The sequence below is a fragment of the Hyalella azteca genome, unplaced genomic scaffold, assembly GCF_000764305.2.
Source record: "Hyalella azteca isolate HAZT.00-mixed unplaced genomic scaffold, Hazt_2.0.2 contig2444, whole genome shotgun sequence".
Lineage (NCBI taxonomy): Eukaryota > Metazoa > Arthropoda > Malacostraca > Amphipoda > Hyalellidae > Hyalella > Hyalella azteca.
Genome location: NW_025932718.1, coordinates 145,779 through 173,683, shown reverse-complemented (window position 1 = coordinate 173,683; position 27,905 = coordinate 145,779). Strand labels below are relative to the sequence as shown.

Below are 27,905 nucleotides of genomic sequence, written 5' to 3'. Positions count from 1 at the left end.
CCAAATGGCATGCATCATCATTTCTAGCATAAGTTCAAGTTTGACTAAGGTCACTATGAATATCATCACTAATCTTTTATTTTAAAAATAACTAGCTTCCACAAAATATTTCTATTATAAAGTAAAAATTTTAATAAATATACCTGGCTTATTAATATTTTATGGGAACTAAGAAATATTGGAATTTAGAAAGTGAGCCTTATTAGCCTAATAATTCTATTCAGTTTTTGAGTGCTTCTGCTGAGAAACATCATAGAGTGAGAGCCAGAGCCTCAAATCTTGTTCATTATCAAGACCTTTAAACTTGGAACTTGTGCATTGCAGCATTTGTCTATATAGTTCAATAATCAATAGATAGAAAGAAAGTGCATTTTATTTTCTTATTTTGTTTTAAATTTAAGATGGACCTTCAAATTCCAAGTATTACTCAGTACCAAGGCCCCTACAAGACATCTGGTAAGTCTAATTTATACAGTTTATTCTAATTCTAATGCACATTTCAATAACATGTTAATATAGTAAATTGGATCTGATAATTTCCTTTTTAGCGCATTTTTTAATATTACCTAATCCAAATAACGAAATAGATACCTACTCAACATAGTAGCCATTATTAGAACAATTTTATGATGATGTCAATCAATCAAGGTTGTCTTACCATCCTCTGAAATTTGAAAATTTTCACTTGGAGTCTAATATTCTAAATTGGCTTTCCAAGCAATGCATAGAGCTTTTTTTTACCAATTAGAAGCACTGAAATTTCTGTTAAATAAAAAATCTTATAGCTTTTTGCATAACTGCATAATAAGAAAGCTAGATTTCAAATTTACTAGAAATGAGGACCTTTGCTATAACATTTTAGTAAAAATTAGGATTTTTAATATCTTGATCACTACTCATTTCTGACTAGTGACTATTGTGCAAAAAGTGAGCAAATAGCCTATACGCTAGATTGGCTTCAATACATGAAAGTGGGAAGTTTGTAGTGAATGTATAAAAATTAGGGGCCATTCTGTTGAATAGTTAAGAAATGAGACGAGGTACCTATATTGATAGAGTACACAATGTGTGCATTTTTAGCACTTGCTTGTTGTGATATACCTAGTCACTCAGTAAATGTATCACGCATCTCTTCATTGCATTTGCTGGTTATCTCATGAATGGTACTTCAAACGGAATCAACACAATTTTTCTAAGGCCACAATTTTTCGAGTGTAGGATTTTCTTCCCTTGAATGTCAAAATGGTCCAAGTCACCCCACTTTACATTACTGGTTCATTGCATTAATGAAACTTCTCTATCTTATCAGCTTAGTTAAGGTGACAACTGATGGTTTGCTTCAGTTTTTTTTTTCATTTGATCAGCAAAAAATTAGAAGAGAATTACCATTTGTTCACAATAACTACATTTTAATCTCCAACATTTATCATCTGAATAATTCTGAATTTGAGTAACAAATAGTCTGAATAATTAAAGAAAATTTTTAGTCATTACTTGATTTTTTATTTGCAGAAGAGTACGTCATTGCTCTGAGGGAATGGCTCTCTCAGATGTATCAGATTCAATGCTTGCATGCAGGCTTCCCATATTTTTTGGCTGCTGCCATGCAGGTAAAGGTTTTGGAGTTTATTATCTACCTAAAAAAATATAAGTGCTCTAAGTAATATAAAACATAAGTAGTAAAAGTTTATTAAGTACTTTTATTGTTTTCATTTTCAAATAGATTTTGAACATTGAAATCCAGCTAGTACTGACATTTAAAAAGTATCATTTCATACATAGCCAAAGGAAATGAGAATATTATATTATTATTTTATTACAATGTTATATTTTTGAAATAATGGTTATCAATTTATATACCTATATTGGATTTTTATTATTCTATAATTTAATGCTGAAGTTTGGTTCAGATCTGGCTGCACAAAGGCTCAAAATTACTGAGGAAAGCTCTCTTGGAAAATTTGTTTTTGCACATGGTGTGACTGGAGGGGGATGATTGTTTCTACCAGTGTTTAAAGAAAATAAGGATTACAACAACCTCTACAACCATCCTAATCCACTTTTTTATCTGATGTAAAAGTTTGGTTTGTGAAATTATGGTATATGGTTAAGAAGGAACAAATTCTAAAATTTATAGCAATTCATGCAAGGAATGAAACAATCCAAGAAGTTCCATTAAAATTCAAGGTTTGGAAGCAACTCTTTACTTTCAATAACTCGTTATTTAGGTAATTTGTGTGGTTAATCTTAGTCTGAGAATGTCATTCATTAATTACAAAAGTTATCCAAATTATATTAATTACAAAATTATCAAGAGAAAAGCACTTTTCCAATATCTGATTAGAGAGGAGTCTCCTTTTGTTTGATTAAAGATTTTCGTCCTACTCCTACTTTCTTTTCTAACCTTTCTTCTTGGTCTTGATGTAGTAATTTCAACCTTTAACCGAAACTGTAATCATCGATATAAGGGGGTGGCGTCGACAGGATTTATAGTTTTTTCTAAACACTCACTGTTTGTCCGACTCTCTCTAACGCCGCCGCGTGACTGCCCGCGGTCGCCCGCTACCTCCTGTTAAATACTCCCCCGGTCCCGCGCATGCGTGCTAGGCGGCTCGAGCTCCACCCCTTAATTCAAACTCTGCATCTCAACCCCCAAATCCCCCTATTCTTATCTTATTTATTCCTATTTCTAATCATATCCCCATGTTTTGTGTATGCTTAAACACAGATTATTCAGTTGCTAATTCCCAGAGAACAATAGCTGTGTGCCATGAAATGTAAGCGCACAAGGACACCCTAGCCAAACTCTTACTTCCTTATGAAAATAAGTCTTCTTTTAACAATACAAAGATAATATAGTATACATATATTGTTTAATTCTCGCCATTAGGTTTGCAGAGGCAAGAGAGCCATAAATCACATAAAGTTGATGCAGTTTTATTTGATGTGAATATGGTCTTGTTGAAGAGCAGTTCATTGACAGTGATGATGTTATGACCTTATAAAAAAAAGTTTCATTGAGAAAACCATGAAACACATTGAGTTAATTTAAATCATAGTATTTCACATAAAATTTGTGATTTGTGAACTGTGAAGTGGTCAGGAACTATGTATCACATTCCCTACTCATGACTTTTTAATAAAAAGCTAACAAGTTAATTTGTTTTCCAAGTTATGATCCATTGACACGCTAATAACCAGGAAAACAACACAGAAGATTTTATATAATTTCAAGATTTATGTGCATGAACAAAGTTTTCCTTGAAGAAAACTTTTGAATTAAAACTTTTTGCTAGTAAATGTATGCTGGATTAGTACCTATTTGATTTAACTAAATTAATTAATTTTGAATGTATGTTAATCAGAAGCAGCATCAGCAGCCAGGAATGCCAATTCATGGCTCAACCCTCACGTCTTCACCTGTTGCTGGCGCCACAAGCAGCTCTGCACAAAACACTTCTCCTCAGCGGGTGGAACGAGGTAAGGCCAGGGCTTACTCAATATCCTGCAAATATTTTATAATTATTTTCCCTAGTCTATATCAGTCAAAGAGATCGGCCGGATATTCAAACCAGTTTGTTAAAATAAAGTAAGCAATTATTGAATATGACAGCAAAATTGTATCTAGATAAAAATCAAATTCAAATAAATTAAGTTGAAAATCAATAATTTTTTATATTTTATGCATACCTATTTTTTTTCGTTTATCAGTATTTGATTTTATATGTCAATTTTTTTTACAGGTAGAGAATACTTGGTGCCGTCGCTGTGGAAGCGTTTTTTGGCCGAGTCTATAGACTTCATGCTGCTCTTCACCATAAAGCTTGTCATCACTTACCTCGCTATTGACTTCCTCGACCTCTTGTGAGTTGATATCTCTCTCAAAAATAGCTATTAACACGTTGACTCCAATTGCTTCATTGTATTAACACGTTGACTCCGACTGCTTCATCTTGTACCATTATTTCATTTCTGTACTGTTTTTAAACAGGGTTGCCAGACGGTCATTTTTTCTGGACAAATTCCGTGATTTAGTTTTTCTCAATTGCGTTGGCCGGCTAAAATTTATGATAGGGGTACTTCTTGATTAAATTTTAAACACTGCAAAAAGAAAATAAATGGAATTTCAATAGCAGAACCTACAAATAAATTAGTATATTTTGAGTTACCGGCCTTTTTTGTTCTTAAGGCAGCCTGAATAATGATGAATGAATAATGGCTGCCGATTTAAGGCAGCCTGAATAATGTACCACTACGTTCTGGAGAAGTACATTTCGTGGTATGCATATGTACCACTTCGTAGTCAACATGTTAAGTTCTTCAGTGCTAGGTACTATGAGCCCGTTTTGTAAATAGTTGTATGTCTTATAAATAAAAAAAGCTTGACCAAAAGTTGCACAATATATTTCTTTATATTTTCTACCTATTTGCAAGTCAACAGTTCTTTAGTTAACGTTTTCCAAAATTGAATCTACCTGCATTTGAGTTAATTTCTTGCTATCATTTGGTAATATTGGATTTTTCTTGTGGTTGAAAGTTTTATTTTCAGTGACATGGAGAACTATAACTTGGAAACCTTGAGGGCTGACATGCTGTCTGATTACCGCCTCACCATGAACGTTACGTGGGACATCTTCCTGCTCGAGTCCATACATCGAGTCCTCAATTGCGTCTTTGAAGTGAGTTGCTCGATGACTTTAAGTGTTGTGAGTTGAAGTGTTGTCGTCCTAGAATTCTATACATTAGAGTTTCATAACATTCATTTTTCCTCTTATTTGCTTCATGACTTCACTGTTCTACTTCCCTTCATGACTTCATTGCTCTACTTCACTTGTTTATCTCACTGCTTGACTTCCCTTCATGACTTCACTGCTCTACCTCATTTCTTTATCTCAATGCATGACTTCCATTCATGACTTCACTGCTCTACCTCACTTGTTTATCTCACTGCTTGACTTCCCTTTTGGACAAACTCCGTCCTGCCTGTCCAATATATCGAGGGCTTTACCTACTCCGTCCCACCTGTCCAATATATCGAGGGCTTTACCTACTCCGTCCCACCTGTCCAATATATCGAGGGCTTTACCTACTCCGTCCCACCTGTTCAATATATCGAGGGCTTTACCTACTCCGTCCTGCCTGTTCAATATATCGAGGGCTTTACCTACTCCGTCCTGCCTGTCCAATATATGGAGTGCATGACAGTAATGGTGTTTGCAGGCGCTGTGTCTGCACCGAGACAGGCGTGGCCAGGGGGGTGCGACGCCAGGCAAGAAGCTCATGGGGCTGCGTGTGGTGCGCTGTGAGTGGGTGGTGCCAACTCTCAACAACCAGGTGCTCGTGTACCCTGCCGCGGACCTGGGGTTAGTTATTCCTTTCAACTAACTTGATAGATTGATGGATTTTTTAATTTTATTTCGGTTAAATACTTATTTAAAATTGTGTGATTTTTCATTAGGTTTATAGATTTTTTAATTTTATTTGAGTCAAATACTTATTTAAACTTCTGTGATTTTTCATTAGGTTAATAGATTTTGTAATTTTATTTCGGTTGAATACTTTTTTAAACTTGTATGTATTTTGATATGTTAGGACTCGTATTCTACTGTCTGTTGATAAGTTGCTTGGAATTTAACACTGTATTGTTTGGATGGGATTTTGTTGATAAATTTTCCTATGTTGCTCAATGTCGCGGTGCTTATTTGTATTATGTTTCTGGTCAGAGGAAGCCGTTAGTGCGTGTTTACCTACATCAGACACTTGGAACATTTTCCTGCAGACTTGTTGATTTTCAATTTACCACCGAAACAAATTGCTCTTCAATTGTACCTCTCAATAAATGAAGCGGTTCATCAAAAAGTTCCTTAACGCTGGGAAATTGTATTATGATAAAAATATATGTTTTGTCTCAAATATAGTATTTTCAATAATTTTATTGGATAGACCCAATTTCGTAGGTTTTAAGCAATGTTGTAAACATTTCAGTTTGTGGCGTTCATTCACGCGTGCGGTCGCCAAGAACATCACAATCACGCTGATGTTCCCGATGTGCGTGACGTTCTTCATGTACCACAACAACCGCATGCTCTATGACGTCATGGCGGGGTCCTTGGTGGTGGAGGACATTCCGCTCCTGCGCCGCACTCCTAATAACGACAACAATAATAATAATAACAACAATAACAACAATCATGGGCGTTAATAGTGATTAAGTACATCAGATCAACAATATTAATGTAAAAAAACATCTCCTGCGCCGCACTCCTAACAACACGACAACAATAACAATATTAACAACAACAACGATGGGCGTCAATAGTGATTAAATAGATCAGATAAACAATATTATTATAAACAAACATCTCCTACGCCGCACTCCTATCAACGACAACAATAACAATAATAACAACAACAATAACAACCATCGCCGTCAATAGTGATTATGTACATCAGATCTACAATATTAATGGTAACAAGTACTATAATAACAATCAGCTATGATACGACCATTGTTTGGGTACGAAAGCAATATCCACCATAGGTAGTGGAGCCGGACTTTGAGAAGAGCTAGTGTAATATTTTCAAAGGCAAGGAGAGAGACATCAGTAGACTAATTGAAGCCCAAATATGCTTTATTTCCTCCGATTGTGGAGATTTTATGCACCGTTTGTTCACGTATAATATGCATCTTAAGGTACAGTTGTATTTTACATTTACGCGAGTGATATAAAAAGCTGTCATGGCATCAAATGATGAGAAAACTCTTCACTTATTGCTTCAAAATTTTCAGTGTTTTTTAATCAGAAGTCAGCTTCGTCGAAATATTTGCGTCCCTCTATTCCTGGTGCTGTATAAGATTATTTATAATAAACCATATGCTAAACATGAATGTCCAACCTAAAAAATGGTGCGATGAATATGCTTTTAAGTATCGAGTACGTATAAAATGATTCATTCAAGTCACCGTAATGGGTTGCGTTGCGTTTCAAATCAACAATCACGACACTCATGATTGTATGTGTAATTATAAGTTAGTTGTTAATGAGGTAGAGTGGCTATGTTTAATCTGTTGTGTGGGGTGGTCTGTTACCGCCTTCACAACTAAGTGGCTTCTAAAAGATGTCTTCATCAGAAACCACATTGCGTTTCCAATTTTCTGTTGTGATGAGGAACTCTACCCAGAAAGTTATATTTATTTTGTCACCATATTGGCTTAGTTTTTGCACATCTTTCAGCGTGATCACTTATCACTCTATGGTGATTTAATAAGAATTTCCCCCTTTGGTACCTCTTCAAGAATATCTGGAAAAACTGTTTGAAGGTTATGAAAAATTTGTTTTCGAGAATTAATTATTTATTCTTATTGTTTATTTTGATTTCCGTTTGTATCCACTCAAAACTTTTTAGAAATCTGGTTGTAAAAAAGAAGCTTTTAAGTTTAATTATATTATTTTCTGTTACGTTTTACAATTTTTCTTTTCTGACTACGGGAAAATACTTTGCAATAAAATCAATGTTGAAGCCGCCGAGTTTATTGGCAGTCTATTTGTCTATTTGCCTGGTTTATCCTGCTGTTGTATTAGAGGTGTTCTTTTCCTAGTCAATACCTCAGCTAACCCTTTTTATTACATTCGTACAAGGATGCTTGTATCATCATCAACTGTACATTTCTGCTCGATTGATTTTTACGCACGTTTTTTTAATTCTAAAGCTCTACTCTCTCCTTACTTCCTTTTAATGTCTCAAGATTTATATCGTATCATTACGCGGAAATTAGGCCTTTTGTTTTGTATTTGTTTGGTAACAGCATTTCTATCTTCATCAGATATCTATTTTATTCATGTTTAACCGATTTGGTCATAGTTATGATTATGTATTGAGTCAATAAAAGTATTTGTATCTACCTGACTCCGTAATTTTGAATGTTTGCCCCGTTCCTATGATTATATTCGAGACACTCCCATCTATATCCATTGTTTCTTAACACAAAATGTGTTGTGCATCACGAATTATGCGACACGAATTATGCGTTGTCATGGCGCGCATGTAACTCAGTTTTGCTCTCGGTGTTGTCACGCATTTTTCTTTGATGAGGTCCTGCCGCAGGGGACGTGAGTCGTACTCCGTCTGGGGACAACATGGACGATCCTCCGGCTCCCAGTCCTAAATGTAACGTCACTGTAGAAATAAAGCTTACGGACACCGGCTTTTTTCACAGACACTCCTAAATTTCATCACATTGTCTTGCTGACAATTTGCACGTCTCTAAACAAGTGTCATGGTGTAAACTCCTGTCTCAATAATGAAGCAAAGGTTATATCTCTCTTCTTGTTTTTTATTCCGGTCCTGGGTAGCTTAATGGCTGAAAAGCTGGTTATTCATATGACCATTAGACCAACTAATTTTTTATTCATTGTTTATTTTTATTCATTTTCAATGTATTGTACCGAAGTCATAGTCTAGTATTCTTTATCGTAAAAAATCGTGCCTGCCTACTTATGTAATAGTTTATGTGCTTGTCCGATGTATCTTTACATCATTGACTTTATCCTTCACTTTGATAACTGCTTGTTCCACTTGAACGCCATATTTTCACTTCTTCCTGACGCATCGCGCCATTTACTACTGACTATTACATGACAGCTTCCCTATAGTATTATATACATTTTATTGAATGTTTATGGATGAAATTTTTTGAGTTGTTTTAATCATTCTGAACTCTTGACGATTCCAATCGTTTAATCTATTTGTATATTATCTTGGGGTTATAATACCTATTTCCTAGGAACTGTTGACTTGTCATAACAACAACGGATGATTTTGTACACTTGGTGTTTATTCTCATTAATGTTTACAGGAAACCAATGAGTATCGTCTTTGCATTATTTTTATTGTGAAGATTATATTGACTCGTTGTAATGAACAACGATCTAAATATTATAGAAAATATCGATGTATCGGATAACATGTCTCCGAAGTGTCATTCCTTTGTGTGAGTTGAACGGAACCTGATTTTTACCTTTTCATTCACGTCATTCTCATTGAATGGCATTGAATGCGTCTCTATTCAGCAAAAGCCTTCAGTTACAAGTTTGATTTAACCCGCAATGGCGACCTCATTGCGCGACGCTTTGGCTGTAGCTCTGAACATCGAGGAAAAAAAGGCATGCGCCTCTGTCTCGGCGGGGCAAAGTTCACAGAACGAAGTTTGTTTGAACCAAACTTTAAGTAATTTTCCGACGCCTCAAATTCAACAAAAGAAGGCTAATTCATCCGAAGAATCTACGCGTAACATTTGCTCCAATCAAGCGCCAGTTGTAGACACAAGTTCATCTTCAACGACTGCGACAGTTTACGCGGTCGTCTCCCAACCCTCAGAAATGAGTTCCAAAACGGGCGAATCTGAATCTGCCTCCCAGTCCTTCTCAGCGGACTCGACGTCTGATGTTCAGGCGTCCTACGCGATTGCGTGCGGTGAACAAATTTCTTTTATTAAAAGTATTGATGGTTTTTTAATATACGTTCCAACCGGTGCTGTAGTTGATGCAAAAAGCAGCGATCCACTCGGAATAATTCAAGATGGAGTGACCATTTCTCTGCCTGAGAATAGCAATTTTCCCGATTATTGCATTAATCCCAAACTAGGAATTTCCTGCGACGGCAACGAGACCAGTGAAGTTATCCCAAAAACTGAAGTTGCGTCTCCAGAGACCAACTTAGAAGCCTCTGAGACTCTCGAAGATCGTCTAGCGAAAAGGAACGCTTTGCTTCCACCTCGACAGCGTCGCAGGATTGCCCCTGATCCTGCGTTGACCTGCGTGATATGCACTCGAGTGTTCAGGACGACCAACGCTCAGCGTAAACACGTCGCTGTTTGTAAACGGAGACTTGATAACAACCTCGACCAAAAAGCATTAGAAGATCAATCTCGTCATGTATGTTCAGTTTGTCGCATGGTGTTCCCTAGAGTGCTCTTGTTACAAGACCACATCAATTTCGTACACAATAAGAAACGTCCGCTTACCTGTCCTCAGTGCCCTAAAAAGTTCTACAGACCCCACGACCTGAAAATTCACCTGAATATACATTTTGGTATTAAGAATTACGTGTGTGATACGTGCGGGAAACAGTTTCATCACATATCTAACCTTAAAAGGCATCAGCGAACGCACTCGGGCGTGCGGCCGTATGCGTGTGAATTGTGCCTAAAGCGCTTCTCACAAGTTGTCAGTCTTCGTATGCATATGAAACGTCATATCAATGTTAGTGGTGCGACTCAATCTTCCTTGAACACGAAGAAATCTCGTAGTTTTTATTGTCAATTTTGTGGCAAAACTTTTAACACCAAAGCTGAACGTGTTACTCACGAAAAAGAAACGCACGAAAACGTTCGTAAAGCCTGTTGTAGTTCGTGTGGTCGGGATTTTGCTTCGACAGAGGCGCTGAAGTCTCATATTTGCCATAAACAAGCCGGTAAACTTAGTACGCGGTGCTCCAAGAAAAACAAATATTTCATTGCCAAAAGCCCTATGGCGGTTTCTACCTCGAACGGAGTTCGAAATGCGATTCTGCCAGAAGCCTCGGGGAATGATTCTTCATCCCCTAGTACAAATGTCGAGACGTCCCAAATGGAAAACTCTGGTCTTGAGCGTTCTTCTATATCAGACCTCATATCAGCTAAATCGCCCCATTTTATTAACATTAGTTTAGATTCGGACAACCTTATGACGACGGCTAACGTCTGTACAACTGCGACTCGTAATTGCAGTGTTGACACGGTCGTTATGTACCTGTCTGCTAATGGCGGCGATCATTTATCGTATGTTGCTAAGGACGCGTCTCTTTTGAACAGTGACGGCATTAAATCGGCCACCAATGTATTTGAGCCCAACGAGACCATAGTAATTGATATGTCAGAAAATTCTTTGAATGAATCAAAGTCGCGCGATTCTGTGATCGACCCGAACGAATTTTGTTTGCATCCAACAGAGGTCACTTCACAAGCGTCCTCGAAGAAGGGTGAAGTTGAAAAATTTCGTGATGCATGTATAACTGACAGGCAAACCGTGCGTAAAGATAGCCTCGACGTAACCACCGAGTCCATTGATGGTATTAACTTTAATGAAGAGGTACGCGTGCACACAAATCTTGTCGAATCTGCTGATATAGACGACCAAAATAATGATAGCTCGAGCATTGATGGAGTTGTAAATAGAACATCGACAGCTTCGCCTACAGAAAATATTTCCCTTATTCCTTCTGATATCGACGTTTTGAGACTTGGCATCGACGAATTGCTTGCTGAAGATAAGAGTAATTTCAAATTGTACAGCGCATCTTCTAGAATGTTTGATGATTTGGGCCGTGTGGTTTTATCAGTCAGTTCTGCAAATCTAGGTACGAATGACATCGAAAACCATACTTCTGGAGTTTCGAAACCGTTTCTAAATTACAATTCTAACTCATTAAAAGATGTGAGCAACAGCACTGAATCTCGAAGCGTAAAATGTTGCAAATCAGATTCTTCTGATGTATTTGCACACGTTCGACCAGGACGGAAGATTCTGCATTCTCTCAGGAATGTCGCTGCAAATACTGCCTCGTCAAAAAACATTAAAAATAAAAACTCTTTAAGGAGTTCAAATTCCGTGGGAAAAGAAGCTGTTAGTCTTACAAAAACCGGTAAAATAACCCGCGTTCACGCGTCTTCTGGTCGCGGCATCGACAAGGAGAAAGACGGCATCACACATTCGACTGCAACAACGGACATCACTTCCGTTTCTTCTTCAGACGATAAACCAAGCTGGGAACTCGTTACTCCGAGTCAAGGGCCATTCCCGTGCCAAGTTTGCTCAAAAGTCTTCAACCGTAAATGGAACTTGGAACAGCACGAAGGCCTTCATTTTCCTGAGCGACAGCGCTACTTGTGTCGCTTGTGCCAGCGGTCGTTCGCCTACAGGACGACCTACCTCGCGCACAGGCGCTCCCATGACCACACCACCACGACCGTGGCCTGCCTACACTGCGGTAAGGTAGGTTGTCATTAATTTGACCACACCACCACGACCGTGGCCTGCCTACACTGCGGTAAGGTAGGTTGTCATTGATTTACATCTTCGCGTAAAAAATTACATCTGCATCAATTAATTTTACATCTTCAAATTGTAGTTTGAGCACTCTATATAACTTGAATTAATAGCGCTCAGTTCTGCGAGGTTTATATCTCGTTGTATGGACAGATATGGATTTATCATTTCAGTTTTATGGACTGTTTTGATTATTCTATGGACAGCTTTATTTCTTGAATATTATTGTATAATAAAAATAACATATTTCTTCATGGTAACAATAATAATAGAATAATTTTTTTGTTCATCCGAATTTAATGTACTTTGTTTTCAATTGCACCCGAGTTCGTTATCGCGTTAACGTCTACATGGTTCAACGCTTTAAATTATACTGGAACTCTGGAGTTATCAGCGGTTTTATCGTGTCAGGTTATTTGAGTCGCGCGAGTGTCGGTGGTGTCTTAGCGTTCGCGCGAGTCCTGGACGAACGATGAATTGTGTTATGGATTATAGTTATGTAATTCATTACACGTTATTATACAGGAATGTGGCTCATAGTTGGAGTCCAATATTTGGTGTTTGCTTTGAAGCTATTATGCGTGCTTTCGTTTGAAAAGCAATTTGTGAGTTTTTAGAATACCTCTCGAGTGATTCTATTTAGATTTTAGCGTCATAAGAACTTGAGAGTAAGGGTACTTAACCGGCCCTTTACCGCCTGACATGAGTAACCGGAGCAATATTGTCACACAAGCCTACTTCCCAAAAAGGATACGTTCTAGTGAGCGCAAAATGACTTGCACTGATGGTTGCCGCCACGTACGACTTAGTGTTCTCTGTTGCGTACAAACGTCCTGAAGTTGCTACACTCGATAGTTTACGCATAATTCAAGTTGAAAGTTATGTTCCCGGAGAGTGATGTACGGCGGTAAAGGGTTAAATGATGAAGAGCTTTGCGCCCTGATATGCTTTGTCAAATCTTTAATCACCAGTTATATCTTATGATTAATTTCTCCTCTATTAGTTAGTAGATTTTTATCTTACAAATATTTGTTATTAAAGTTTATGTGTGTAGTTTTTTAAGCCTAGCACCGTATACAAATGGGGGTTTCGGGATGATACCGGGACCTGAAAATGTATGGTACCTAATGAGAGGATAGTGAGACATTGCCAAACTGGAAGTGTTGTGTGTGGGTTTGAAGGGGCATTTATTTAACTAGCATATATCAGCTCTATAATTTTTTAACGGAATCGGGGTTCGCGGGGATGATAGGATTTAGGATAACACGATTCTAAAATTGCAGGGATTATCGAGCTCGGTCAACGTCGTGTTAACCTGGTATTTTATATAGTCTGAAGATATTACTGATATTTTGAATATATTCGAAGAATAAACTAAAGTTTTTAGCGCTTTGTCTGGCAGGAGTTCAAGAGCAGAGGCGCGATGATGGCTCACGAGCGCAGGATCCACCAGAGAACAAAGCCCCACAAATGCTGCTCCTGTGACCGCTCCTTCCACCAGCGCGCCGAGCTAGCGTACCATCTCAGGTACGTGGGTGTAGGATACCTCAGGTACGTGGTGTAGGATACCTCAGGTACGTGGTGTAGGATACCTCAGGTACGTGGGTGTAGGATACCTCAGGTACGTGGGTGTAGGATACCTCAGGTACGTGGTGTAGGATACCTCAGGTACCTGGGTGTAGGATACCTCAGGTACCTGGGTGTAGGATACCTCAGGTACGTGGCTGTAGGAACCCAAACAAGTACCAAGATTAGGATACCTCAAGTCTACCACCTGCTATTGGGTGCATGTGAGCCCCGGTCCACTAGGAACTCCACACAACTGGGTGTATGTGAAGTCATGTGCGTTCCCAAGCTCTCCCCCCAAACCCTCAAATTCACATATTAAAATGGGGTGATATGTGCCCTCGTCTATTTGGTCCCCGGACTGCATGGTGTTTGTTCCTCTGCTCAGCGTCCTCGACAGCTTGCATGATATTGCACTGCAGAACTCCGATCGATTTGCCTTTTTTCGAGTAATAGTGTGCGGGAATCTTGCTGCAATAGTAAACTTCACATCCGTCTCTGCTAACCTGTATGCGTTATTATGTCTCATTAGGAGTATAATTTTTCATTCAAAACGTCGGTAATTCCTAATACTACTTGGGATACCGCTCATCAACAGCCAATCGTTGCACTCTAGCTCGAGATCATCTTAGAACTTTCGTCAAGCGTTTTAATTTAGAAGCGAACAGCTGTGAATGGAACATACAATAGCATTCGATACTTTTTAAAACTTATTTGCGCAAGCTACTTCTAACTAAGAACAATGTACTAAAAAATCCGCTCAAATATAAATTGAACTGGAAATAATTAATTTATCTAATTGCACAGAAGCTTTTTGGTCACATGGTAATTCGTTAACTCATACTGCATAGTGTTTAAGGAGTTGTGTTCATTAGTTATACATTGATCACTTGGTCACGCATTAATCACCCACTCAATACACACTGCCTTTTGCTCGTTATTTTAAGACGTTGAGTTACAAAGTTCCATATTAATCTCTTTGTGGCGCATTAAGCACTCAATACACTGTGCTTTTTGCTCGTTATTTTAAGACGTTGAGTCATGAAGTTAAATATTGACTTTTTGTGACGCATGAAGCCCTCATTACAGACTGCATCGCAAGGAGCAGCCGTACGTGTGCTTCACATGTGGCCGCACCTTCGCCCACTCGTCCAACCTACTGCGCCACGAGCGCCAGCACTCGGGCGAGAAGCCGCATCGCTGTCCGGTAACTTCTCGTCACTAACGCGAGGCTGAATATTGCAGGGAGTCTATGACTGAGCATAATATGTTGTGCTCGGCTCATTGTTGCAAGTCGTGCAAAACTTCTTGTCACTAACGCGAGGCTTAATATTTCCAGGAGTCTATCACTGGGCATAATACGTTGTGTTCAGCTCATTGTTACAAGTCATGCAACCTTCTTGTGACCAATGCGAAGCTGAAATTTTCGAGGAGTCTATCACTGGGCATAATACGTTGTGCTCAGCTCATTGTTACAAGTCATGCAACCTTCTTGTGACTAATGCGAGGCTGAAATTCCAGGAGTCTATCACTAGGCATAATATGTTGTGCTCAGCTCATTGTTACAGATCATGCAAAACTTCTTGACAGGTTGTCACTAATGCGAGGCTGAAATTTCAGGAGTCTTATCACTGAGCATAATACGTTGTGCTCAGCTAATTGTTACAAGTCGTGCAGGCTGCGAGGCTGAAATTTCAGGAGTATTTTCTCACTGGGCATAATACGTTGTGCTCGGCTCATTGTTAAAATTCGTGCAAAACTTCTTGTCACTAACGCGAGGCTGAACATTGCAGGGAGTCTATCACTAGGCATAATTCGTTGTGCTAAGCTAATTGTTACAAGATATGCAAAACTTTCTAGTTACTAGCTATCTCTTCATTTAAATAAATTTTTGGTTTGTTGGAGATATTAAGAAGATGAATAATTTTTCAATGATTTGACGTGCTTTGAATGGCTATACTTCAGTATAATTTTCTTCATTTTACATTTATAAGTACAGTGCTGATGTATCCATGCAAGAATATCGTGTGTTTTTTCCTTTTTAACTTGATAGCTCGAATTCTACGAATTATTATCCAACGTTGATTTATTAGCTTTATGAATTATTGTCCAACTTTGCTTTATTTTGTGCAGTATTGTTTACAAGGCTTCATTCAAGCGGTTGGTCTTAAGCGTCACTTGAAGAAGCATCACTCAGAAAATCATCCCCTGCAGCGCTACCCTCTGAAAACGAGCAGACAAGAGGGCGTACAATTCTCAAGTAATTCGCTGAAAACAAGAACATGTAAGCCAGAGGACCTATTGCACCCACTCAAATCGCTGCCTCATGCACCGCCTGCCGAGCCTCCCGCAAACAAGGTTTCAACATCGTCACAAATTTATAAAGACAACTTGGGGTGCGACTCTACGTTGAAACTCCGAGTCGATGGCATAGAATCCAGTCAACAAGCTTCGTTAAGTAATATTGGAAATGGTCGCCTGCAGAACAATAATCAGACCGATAAACCTGCAGATTTTTCTTCAGTGCAAAATAAAAATGATTATGTGGAGTCATTCTCAGGCGTTACGCCTGATGTAGCCTGTCCCGATATTACCGACCACGCGATGGCCAATATAGGGGATGTATATGGCATCATATTCATGCAGTAGAACAAACTATTGCATGTATCATAGCCGGATGAACTGGTAACGCGGCACATTTTTCCGACAGAATCATGGTCAAATGCTAAATATGTATATTGTATGAATTAGTACAATGCCAAAGAAAACATTTCGTATTGCTCATACAATTTATCCTTTGTATTGGTGCCATGAACAAATCCAGTATTGGATTGTTCATGCACAAATATCATATTTTTTTAACAGCGATGTTGCAGTTAGCGATAGCCTCCGAGTGCGAGTACATATCTTTTTGGCAAGAAAGCTTGTGTTACTGAGCAATGTGACCTCATGTCCATACTTTAAATTAACTTCTGCTTATGTTTTGTAGCTGAATTTTATAATAATAAACAATTATAGCGGTTTCAGCGTTTATTAGGCCGTAGGCCTGTCTCCAATTCTTCACATCGCAGAATATTCACAGCTTCTTGCGATCTCGAACACGCAACTCACTGCGCCAATTTTTGCAGCAGTGTTAATCCCCCGGCCTCCTCTCCACTCCAATTTTGGTACTTTGAACTGTAACAACTGGGCCACCCTGCAAGTGTGATGTCCTCTTGATTAATAGAAAGTTTCATTTCTTTTTGCAGGAACCAAATATTTTGCAATTGAGACAAAATATTTGGGATAATAATTACTTAAGAAGATGTGGAAATTTATCCGGTTTTCTAAGTAAGATCTTTGAATACCTTAAATTACATTTTTATGTTAGGTTTTCAGCATTCATATCATGCACCACGGACAAATGAATGTGACGTGAAAACTGCTTCCGATAACGTCATTTATTTATTTTGTTTCATCCCATTACATCAAATATTTTGTTTTGGCGTATCTCATTAACCTAACCGCAAGAATCGTCATCGATAAATTTAACCTAGGACGTTTTTATGGCTGTTCTTGCGGCCGGTGTCAAAAGTTCAGTGAACTAAAATATATCCCAAACTAGTGAACACAGCTCGATTAAACTTCGCACACATGCCCACTAGGAGCTAAACATCATAGTTTGGTTCCAATAAATAGGTGTGCAAAGTTTCATCCAGCTGTGTCTATTAGTTTCCGAAATATTTTAGGCTCTCTGAACCTTGGACACCTGCCGATAAAGTGTCAGATAGTTATAAATAAACATAATAAATCTGTGTTGTTAATTCAAGCAAATCAGAAGAGGATCAAAGCATTAAATATTTTAAAGTAGGAAACAAAATTATACGAATTGATGTTTCATTAAAAAATACTTCCTACGTTTGCTCTCGAATTTGAAAATATCTGCGCAATTTCTTTTGGACAATTACTCTTTTTGAGATTTATCCTGCTTGCTTGTTTTCAGTAAAAATTTTTGTCGAGCTGTGTCATCAACGAAATGCATTTTAATTGAATTTTTAACGATAGGCATATCATAAATGCCATAATGTATAATAAATACATTAGACACTCAAACAGCATGATTGTCATTGATCATATAACTTGTTTTCTCATTATTTATTCCCAAGTCATATATTGGGGAAATAATGAGGTAAAACTTTGAAATAGCTTGACATCATAGTGACAGAAGGGAATAATAAAGGGTTTGATATGCGGCAGAGGTGGTTAGCGTCCATTCCTTATAAAGGAAATATTCTCATCGTAAGAACAAAACACATCTCTAAGCGTACATAAATACATTTCGATTCTATATTCCTCTTTGGATAGGTTTCAACCAGCGAAGTACGAATGTATTCACGCGCGTGTCGTGTCTTCTATACATTAGTCACAATAACAAGTTTGACTAGTTGTGCTCTGGCACTGTGCTTGCGCATAGGCAGTGTCTAGACTCTCTCCACTGAATTTGTGTTCCCGTGTTTTCGCCGCTAATGAATCATGCTAAAGTTTATGAAACACCAGCAAAAGCTCACTCCTGAGCGGATTCAAAAGCAGAAGGAGCTATTTGCTTATACAAAGGTACATAATATTTTAAAATTTTACTTGATTTAAATTAAATAAAACGCTTCAGCAGGACAGTCAGTCCGAAATCGAATGATGCACCTCAACGGGTTATGGCAGGGTTCAACGCCTCCCACTTACGTGACGACTGCAATCTGCAAATAATGTAGTTGCCGCCATTTATTCGAAAATTTACACTGCTGTATTTTAAGATTTTATAGGTACGCTCACTGCCACTGGGACTGGGGTTGTAATGAAACTAAAAATGCTTCAACCTGTTCAAATGATTCTTGAGAATTGATAGCCATACATGATAGTGCAGCCCATACTTCAGTCATAGTGGCAAAGCAGAGTTATTTAGACTCACCTTAAAGTTCAATTTTAACTCCTATAAGTAGACCAGCAAAATATTATGGATACCAGCATCATCAATCATCATACATAAAATATTAGTTTAAATCTTGAAATCTTGAGTAGGGTAAACGCGGTATATTCCGACACATTAAGGCCGCATCGAGAAATGAGAAACTATAAAAAAATAACCGAATGCGTTACTCAAGTTCTGTTTGCTTTACGTGACTTGCAAAACACCGCACTATGCGCCAGCAACGATGTACCATCACAAAGTGTTGCTATATTTATTTAAAAGCCTTTAGAATGCAAACTTAGGGTAAACGCGGTAGGGTAAACGCGGTATATTCCGACATTGTAGGTAATTCCGTCACTTCTCTAGTTTTTCCTTTATATTAAGCTTTGTTTTAGTTCCATGCGTTCATTGATGGTTGAAATGGTGATGTCATACATTTGCGTGTCGAAATACTGCAAAAACACTAGTCATCCACGTGTTTGAATTCCGTTTGCTGTGTGAGCTGTATTGGAATACAACACGGCTTTGAATTCGAACACTAATAAATATTGAATACTACTTAATTACACTTTTAATTAACAATTATTAAGCTTTTAATTGAGCAAATTTTAATTTTTGTACACAGCTTGGAACGATCTGTGTGTGTCCAATTCAAGTTGTGACAGAATTAGTTTACGTGTGTCTAAATCCATTTCTCAACTTAATCATCTATTAATTTATTTACCACTTGAAATCAGCAAATACAAGTATTCTTAAAGGATTCCTAATATATTCACAGACTATTTAAAAGTCTCGAACCATAATATTCTTCCTATACAAACAGTTATTCACTATTTGGTAGAGCAAGGTCAACTGTCAAATTTGACACATTTTTCGATGATCTCACTGGGTAGCGTGCATTGTCTCTCTTTGGATCTCGATATTTTCCCGCTAGATGGCCAAGACCTAGTGTTTTGGCAGTAGTTTGACGCGCAAATGTATGACGTCACCATTTCAACCATCAACAAACGCATGGAACTAAAACAAAGCTTAATATAAAGGAAAAACTAGAGAGGTGACGGAATTACCCACGATGTCGGAATATAACGCGTTTACCCTACCAAATCCCTATATTTTGACGCTGTGTGTGACTAAATTTGGCACATTGTGAGACGAATTCCGGCCATGCTTCAAACTCTACTAATACGTAATTCCAACATCCATGTGTTCAAATTCCGATCGCTGTGTGAGCTGTATTAGAATATGACATGGCCTTGAATTAGAACACTATTGAATATTGAACACTACTTAATTAAGCTTTTAATTAAGAAAATTTTAATTTTTGCACACAGCTTGGAATGAGCTATGTGTGTCCAATTCAAGTTGTGTCGGAATTAGTTTTTATGTGTCTAAATCCATTTCTTAACTTAATCATCTATTAATTTATTTACCACTTGAAATCAGCAAATACAAGTATACTTAAAGGATTCCTAATATATTCACAGACGTATTTAAAAGTCTCAAACCATAATATTCTTTCTACACAAACAGTTTATCACTATTTGGTAGAGCAAGGTCAACTATCAACTTTGACACATTTTTCGATGATCTCACTGGGTGGCATGCAGGCTGGAATTCTAAGAATGGAAGTTCACTTATAAAAAAGCTTTCCACCACCAAAGGTGAAAAGCTTTCCTTTGATGCAGTGCTTGGCCAGGTGATGAGGTGAATGACTAGCTATAAATGAAAAGGTGGATCAAAAGTGGACAAACTGTTTCAATTGTATAGTACCTCAGGTTTGCTATAGAATTATTTAGATGTCTCTTGTTTGGTGGATATTTTTTATTTTATTGAATGGATTTTTTTGAGAAATATCCAGGCCTTTTGTTTGTAATGATCAAGTTTAAGTTAAGTACATATTTAGTTAATCAGTACTGTAGTACATAAAAGATATTGGGGGCGGGGCTTATGGCACAACCAATCACAGCTTGAAAGCATCCCCATTAACCAATCACAACTTGAAAGCATCCCCATCAACCAATCACAGCTAGAAAGCAGATAACATTACAATTCCATTAACGAATCACAGCTGGAATTCTGGAAAAAGATAAAGATATGCAAATAATTGACTGAAAGTGTTAAAGTTCCTGACCTTTCCAAGCTTTCAGGTCCTGCTTTCCAATATGCTATGTGTACTGGTTAATTTAATATCCCTCTAGAATTCCACACTGGTGGCATGCACTGTCTCTCTTTGGATCTCAACATTTTCCCGCCAGACGGCCCAAACCTAGTGTTTTGGCAATAGTTTGGTGCGCAAAGGTATGACGTCACTATTTCAACCATCAATGAATGCGTGGAACTAAGACAAAGCTTAATATAAAGGAAAAACTAGAGAGGTGTCAGAATTACCCACGATGTCGGAATATACCGCGTTTACCCTACGTAAATGAGATAAATAAAAATGAACTGATTCTAAAAAATCACTGGTTTGTTACTATGCTTCAGTGGTTCCCAAAATCCCAAAGTTGGCAATATTGCCCCGCTAGGGGCGGTGGAAAGATTTTGGGGGCGGTAAGGAAGAAGAGGGCAGTAGGAGGGCGGCAGTCAGAAGTTCAAACGTTTGTTTGACAATTTATACACAACACATGCAGCACATGGCCCACAGCAATGTTTTTTTTTACCCAGATCTGTTTTTTTTAACCTCTCCTGGGTTTACGTCTCAGACAAATTAACGGCTGGACTCGCAGCTGGTCTCATGGCCAATTTCCAAATTCAACGTCAAGGAATATTTCTCAAACTAATGAACTTAACTCAATGAAACTTGGTACATGTATTTATTAGGACCTAACGGTACTAATGTTTAGCTTGCAAAAATGTTTTTAATTTTGCCTTCATTTGTTTTTGCCATAGCCGGCATGAACAATATAAAAAGGCAATACAGGCCAAAATTCACAGCAATACTGGCCGAAATTTACAATTTCTTCCAAACTACTGAACAGATTCTAACAAAATTTTGAATTTACTGCCCTAACTACCAAACAGTAATGTTTAGCGCATGAAAATTTTTGTATTGTGCCTATGTTCGCAAGTTTTATTTCATTTCACCTTCATTCATGATTTAAACAGCAATATGTGCTTAAATTTGCAGTAATAAAAAAATTTCTTCCAAACTACTGAGCAGATTTAAACAAAACTTTGTATTTAAATACCTAAACTCAGCAATGGTGATGTTTAGCGCGCTACAAATCTTTTGTTTTGCCTTTGTTTGCGAGTTATACAGCTATTTGTAAATGGCTCTTGGTTAAACCAGCCAGTAGAAAAGCCGGTCCTTCCTCCTATATCTGTATAACTTGCAAACAAATGCAAAATAGAAAAATTGTCACAAGCTAAACATCGCCGTTGGGAGGTTAGGTACTTATATTCAAAGTTTTGTTGAAATTTGTTCAGTAGTTAGAAGAAATTTCTTGATTACTGTGAATTTAAGCGACAAATTACCTGGCAATACGGGCCAAATATAAGGAAGTGTGGTATCAAGAATGATGGTGAAATGAAAAAAACCTCACAAATAAAGGTAAAATAAAAAAAATTTAATAAGCTAAAAAATCACTGTTTGATAGTTAGGAATGTATATTTGAAATTTCGTTCAAATCTGTTCAGTAGTTTGGAAGAAATTCTTTGATCACTGCAAATTTTGGCCTATATTGCAATATAACTTACAAATGAAGCTGATATTAAAAGAATTTTCATGAGCTAAAGATTTACTTTAGGTTATGATGAATACATGTTCCAAGTTTCATTGAGCTGCATTAATTAGTTTGGGAGATATTCCTTGATAATAGAATTTGGAGATTGATCGTGAGACCGGCCACAAGTCCAGCTGTAAATTTGCCCAAGACGTCCTCGGTTTCTAGTGCTGAAACCGTTAAAACAGCTAAAAAACATATTGGTTCACTAAATGGGGTTTTATTTGTGATATACACATTTGAGTTTAACCTTTATCTTTTTAAATTGCAGCGTACTAAATTTCAAGAAAGAGGCAAGTCTTTGACAAGTCTTTTGTCAGCCTTTCCAGAAACCTCCAAAATGCATTAAAATAATTGTTGGAATTATGTTGCCAAATTGCCAATAAATTAAGAATTTTGCTTTGTCTTGGTTGAGAAAAGCCAATGAAAAAAATTGCTCTGATCTGAATTGAATAAAATTTATAAAAAATTTGATACTTTCAATAAGCTTGTTTTTATATTCAATTGAAATATTAATAACAGTTAACTAACCTTCTAATTGCAATTCCTTACTTTGTCACATTGTGGTGAATATTAGTTACACCACAACATCAATGGTATAACTAACATACCGTAATGCATCTGCCAGTGTTGATGTTGAAGTTCAGGTCAAGTCTTGACAGTTATTACTGCTTACAATGCTCTTAATGTGTTTCAAGGAGGTCTTAAAACATCCATAGTGGTATTCAACAAATGGATTTAAGTTTTAACAAAACTTCCATTCCTGTGAACCAGTTTAATACATATATAATATTAAGAAATGGGGACAGATACTTCCAGGATCCATGATGATACCAGCCTTGGTCATGCAAATAACCAAATGCTTGAGGAAACTAAATTGATAAGAATTATGATACATAATGAAACCTATAAATAAAATTGTTTTCACATTAAGGAATAAGCTGTTGGAATGACTACCAAAAAAATGCAATGGAAAATTGGTTTAAAAAAATTACTCTCAACAGCAAAATGTAGCTACCATCTATACACCATTAATGAATGTAATTTACCTTGACACTTTGTTGTTTTGCTAGAGTCCTGCCAAAAATAACTGTTGATATTATCTTGAGTTTTCAAAATTGGTGCCATTTACACATTATCCCACTGATTCAATCACTATTTTGTATCAAAATTTCTTAACTCAAATGGTGTTTTGTTTTGGGTTAAAAGAGCACACTGCTATATTGCTGTAGTTTGGATCAGAACAACTGCTTTACTGCAGAACTGCTTTTTAAATTTGTTTTCTGAAGATGCATTTGATTATTTGATTTCAACATAACGTAATACCAGCTTATAATACTATGAGGGCTTACTATGTTGGTCTAATTTAATTTACACTTCTTGTTCTGTGATAAAATTTTCAGTCATTACCATGGCTAATAAGATCCAATGGCTGATGATGATAAATTAAATTTGGGCTTTAGTCTGGTACTACCTAAATCTTTTTTAAATTAGAAAAAACAAAAGGCAAAACTGTTCAACACTGTGGCAATTGAGATTTTTTTGTTTTGTTTTATGTCAACATTGGATTTCTGAAAAAGAATGAAGCCTATGTGTTTCAGAAGACAATTATGAATGTCAAAATTATGATGTGGCAAGCAGGGGAAATGCAAATAAGTCTGCAAAAGAACATCTTTTGATGTTCTGGTGGCAATTCTTTTCTGCCATTCTCAGAGCAGAAGTACAAACAACTTTACTTAACCAAAGCTCTGTCAAGAACTAGTGTAGTTTGCTTAAGGGGACCGGCTACCCTCCGGAAAACTTCTACAGTTATTATCCGATCATCATGAAACTTCACATACATACGCAAAATGTAAAAATAAGAACATTTTGCTTCTATGAATTTTTTGAAAAAATTCATAGAAAACATGAAATTCATAGAAAACGGCTAAAAAGGGGTACTTTAGAAAATCATTGTCCTCCTACAAATATCATCCTACAACATCGAGACACGTAACATTCGGTTCGTAAGGACCATACCTAAAAATTTGATGATAATTTTTCTCATTTTCCCCTTAGTTTTTTTTAAGCGTGTTTTATCCCAATTTTCTCATTTTCCCCCCTCCCCCCCTTCTCCCCCATATAAAAAATGAACCAGACAGAAATTCAAAAAATGATCATCAAATTTTTAGGTATGGTCCTTACAAATCGAATGGTGTATGTCTCATTGCTGTAGCTTGAAAACTGTAGGAGGACAATACAATACCGTGACAATAAGTTGAACTTTTCAGGACGGCGCAACAAAGTCCCGCGCGCCCCGAAATAGACACTCAATGTAGCATGGATACCAAACTACAGGCTTCTGTAGCTTAATCCACTCAAGAGTGCTAGCAGCAACTTGTAGCACACCTCTCCGTACAAAGTTACGAGGGTGACTGAGCTCAGATGCCAGATACATCAATATATGTAGTCTTGCCGCTCTAATTTTCTTAGGTCTATTTACTGAAGGAACTCCACCCCCCGCCCCCCATTAAAGCCCGGCCGTGTGCGTCAATATTGCCGTACATGAATCGCAGTAGTATCGTTGGAAAGCTCAGAATGTCAGCTTTAAGATGAGACTAAGCATGTAACTGCAGCACAACTCACGTAGAAACTATTTTCAAAGATTTCAGCAGCTAATTACTTTATATCTAATTAGTTAAAGAACTCTCCCACCCGCTTCCCTTTAAAGAGACGTCATTAACGTAAATATTGACGTACAGCGATGGCAGTGGTGCCATTGGAAAGAGCAGAATTCCAGCTTTCAGATGCGCACAAAAACCGTGCCCCCCATTAAAGCCCGGCCGTGTGCGTCAATATTGCCGTACATGAATCGCAGTAGTATCGTTGGAAAGCTCAGAATGTCAGCTTTAAGATGAGCACAAAAACCGGAAAACGCCAAAATTTAAAATTTTAGGGTAGCCGGTCCCCTTAAGAAAAAATATTAATCATTTGCCCCCTATTAATGCTGGTTTCAATGCTTCAATACAATACTATGCAATGAGAAATTCATTAAAGCTAAATATTATATACAAAGCATTATTAGGCCAATTACCTATAAGTAAATACATTTCTTGCAGGGACTTGTTTTGATGATAAAATGGAAATGTAGTGTAATAGGCCATTGATGGGATAATTTCTTTTCTGGTTGGAAAATGTATGAAAATTGAGTGCTGTTCAACAATTCTGCTTAAATTAATGTACTATCAGCTATGAATTTTCTATCAATTTAATGAATATACCAAACATAGTTGTTCCAGGAAAAAATCAAAGTGAGAACCTCATTAATAATTATTTCAAAGAAATAACAGTAATTTTTTCCTAGCTAATTATTTACATAGTAATTGTATAATGAAATCTTAGTTTTGTAACGAAATTCATTTTTCTATGAAATGAATATTGCTCTTGATTGAGGCTTTTTTACCAATATGTTTGTTTTGATTTTCTAGAGAGAATGTTGAATCAAAGAAATATCTGAAGACATTTTTGTTATTTTTGGGTCAGGACTAAAGAAAGATTTATTGTACTAAATCAATATTTCAAAAGCATACAAGATGCTGCCTGTTCAAATCAATCCTAACCAATATCAAGTATTAATGTTTAATATGAATATTTTTAACAATGGTTTGTTCATTTACCATGACTCAGATCAACAACCAATTTTGTTTTTAAATCATGCTTTAAACATTCTGTACAATACCGTAAAATGGGGTAACTTTGACCACTTATTTTTCAAAATGATGCCATTTTTTTCTCTTTTTCATGGGTCACATTTTTAATTTTTTAACCTATTAGATATGCAAACTTTTTAAATCTTTCTATTGTGTTATGTAGCCTCAGTATTAGGCCTTTGATGGCCATTGACAAAATTTTTCTATGTCAAATCGTTTTTGAGTTTTGGGGGTTTTTGTTAAAAAAAAAGGAAAAAGTGGTCAAAGTTACCCCGCCGGTCAAAGTAACCCCATTTTACAGTACTATTTTTTCATAATTTTGCTTTTAGAATCATGACTCTGACTATTTTGTCCTAATTATGAACATCTTTGTGTATTTTTGCTTGAGAATTGACTGCTAGACAAGTACATGATAATTTGATGGTTTATGTTGTGCTTTACATGTTCTATCTCATCCTCCAGGCCTGCCAGCATGGCTTCCCCAACAAGCCCTCGGCCCTGGCTTACGACCCCGAGTTGAAGCTCCTTGCGGTGGCTACACGAACTGCTGCTGTTACTGTGTATCCTTTACTCTGTACAAATTGTGATCCATATACTACTATAGTATATTTATATTTTCATGTTATAAACTCTTGTATTCTCAGTTGGGACTAACTTGCTGACTTTCATTTAAGCTATTTACTCACTATGACGAAGAGAAGATTTCTTGTGGAAGTGTTGAATCATTCAGGCATGGCATGGCATGTCTTCTTAAGCTGATATCTCAAGTGCTCTTGACTTTTTATTTAGTGTTTTACTTGCTTGTATATTCATTCTATGCGTGTACACTTGGATTTCTTATTTCTTTTTACTTCAAGTAAAAGTTCTGCACGTTATAATGACTCACTTCACTCATTGTGTAGTAGGTATACCCATTGTAATTCACTCAGTATTTTCCTCGTTGCGTTCTGCCTTACAGTTACTTAAAGATCTGCCACAAATATTTTAATATAAGGAAATGCTGAGCTGTGAACCATAATATAAGGGCATGCCTGATGCATTCAACAGTAATTTGACCAAAACTGACAGTTATACTAATAGACTGTCTCTCGGCGTCTATGTTACCATAAGGATATGCACTAATTTTCACTTCCCCAAGATTTCTTTAGTATCAATTGTTTCTGCTGCATTGTTTAAAAGCTCATGACCTAAATAATTAAGCAAATTGCAGATAAATTCCTCTTGAAAAGGCGTTGAGACCATATTCGTGTTCAAGTTCTTGCTAAGCAGCCAGACGTGCGGGTAAGAAGGTAGAATGTCTGACCCAACTGTGGTCGCTGGTTGCGTCGTTGTAATGCCGTTATTGGGCTTGAATGGTTCTTGATTGATTCTGATTGGTGGTCAGCACCTCGACATAAAATGCTTCTCGAGCACGTCTCCTTCTGCAATTCTAAACTTCGTAAATTTTCACGATTTAATCCAGTTTCGTTCTTTTCTTCAATTAAATTTTGTGAACAGAACCTAATTATTCACCGATCCTCAGGCTTCGAATTCTCTGTCTTAGTTTGCTTTTGATTGACGTAAGTAAAGTGGAAATTGTTTCTCGACAATAAATTCCATTTCTGAATAATAAATAAATAATTGAAATAATTCCATTTTAGCAAGAAATTCCATTTCTTCTCTACATTGCAACTCCGTTCTTTGGTTACATTACAACCCTCCCCTCCTGTATGAGAATTTTCTGCTGTCGTCCATGAAGCCGTGTCGTGCGAGCGGCGCTCAAGTGGCACCTCAAAGACCCACTATATTGAGCCACTGTGGCGAGCTCTGTGGCATTGTTGCCCCATTGGCCGACGGCATAACCTTGCGCTGCATAAACCATCTATATCACTAGATAATCAATCCTATTTATCTCATATTC

The 27,905-nt window shown here is 37.2% G+C and overlaps 3 protein-coding genes across 5 annotated transcripts in view; all 3 read left to right on the top strand.

The window, feature by feature from the left end:
* The first annotated feature begins 129 nt into the window (after window positions 1-129).
* On the top strand, window positions 130-7,916 carry LOC108671315 (protein FAM8A1). Of its 2 annotated transcripts, none has more exons than XM_018158836.2 (7): window positions 130-456; window positions 1,513-1,610; window positions 3,366-3,480; window positions 3,744-3,864; window positions 4,550-4,679; window positions 5,221-5,363; window positions 5,986-7,916. In XM_018158836.2, exons 1-7 carry the CDS (start codon window positions 402-404, stop codon window positions 6,200-6,202), a joined length of 879 nt encoding a protein of 292 aa, XP_018014325.1. In that variant the 5' UTR covers window positions 130-401; the 3' UTR covers window positions 6,203-7,916. The 2 variants fall into 2 exon arrangements, with proteins under 2 accessions (XP_018014325.1, XP_018014323.1); XM_018158834.2 differs by having other exon boundaries at window positions 4,538-4,679.
* An 853-nt stretch (window positions 7,917-8,769) lies between these two features.
* LOC108671317 lies at window positions 8,770-16,680 on the top strand. Its single transcript, XM_018158838.2, has 4 exons — window positions 8,770-12,032; window positions 13,489-13,613; window positions 14,742-14,859; window positions 15,786-16,680. The coding sequence occupies exons 1-4, from the start codon at window positions 9,108-9,110 to the stop codon at window positions 16,299-16,301; spliced, it is 3,684 nt and encodes a 1,227-aa protein (XP_018014327.1). The 5' UTR covers window positions 8,770-9,107; the 3' UTR covers window positions 16,302-16,680.
* Window positions 16,681-18,078: 1,398 nt separating this feature from the next.
* The window catches only part of LOC108671309 (lethal(2) giant larvae protein homolog 1), a 40,679-nt gene continuing 30,852 nt past the window's right edge, over window positions 18,079-27,905 (top strand). For both annotated transcript variants that reach the window (XM_047885568.1, XM_018158824.2), the window contains exons 1-2: window positions 18,079-18,245; window positions 26,468-26,565. In XM_047885568.1, the coding sequence (XP_047741524.1) occupies window positions 18,165-18,245; window positions 26,468-26,565 (179 nt within the window). In that variant the 5' untranslated portion in view covers window positions 18,079-18,164. The remainder of the gene's footprint in view (window positions 18,246-26,467; window positions 26,566-27,905) is intronic.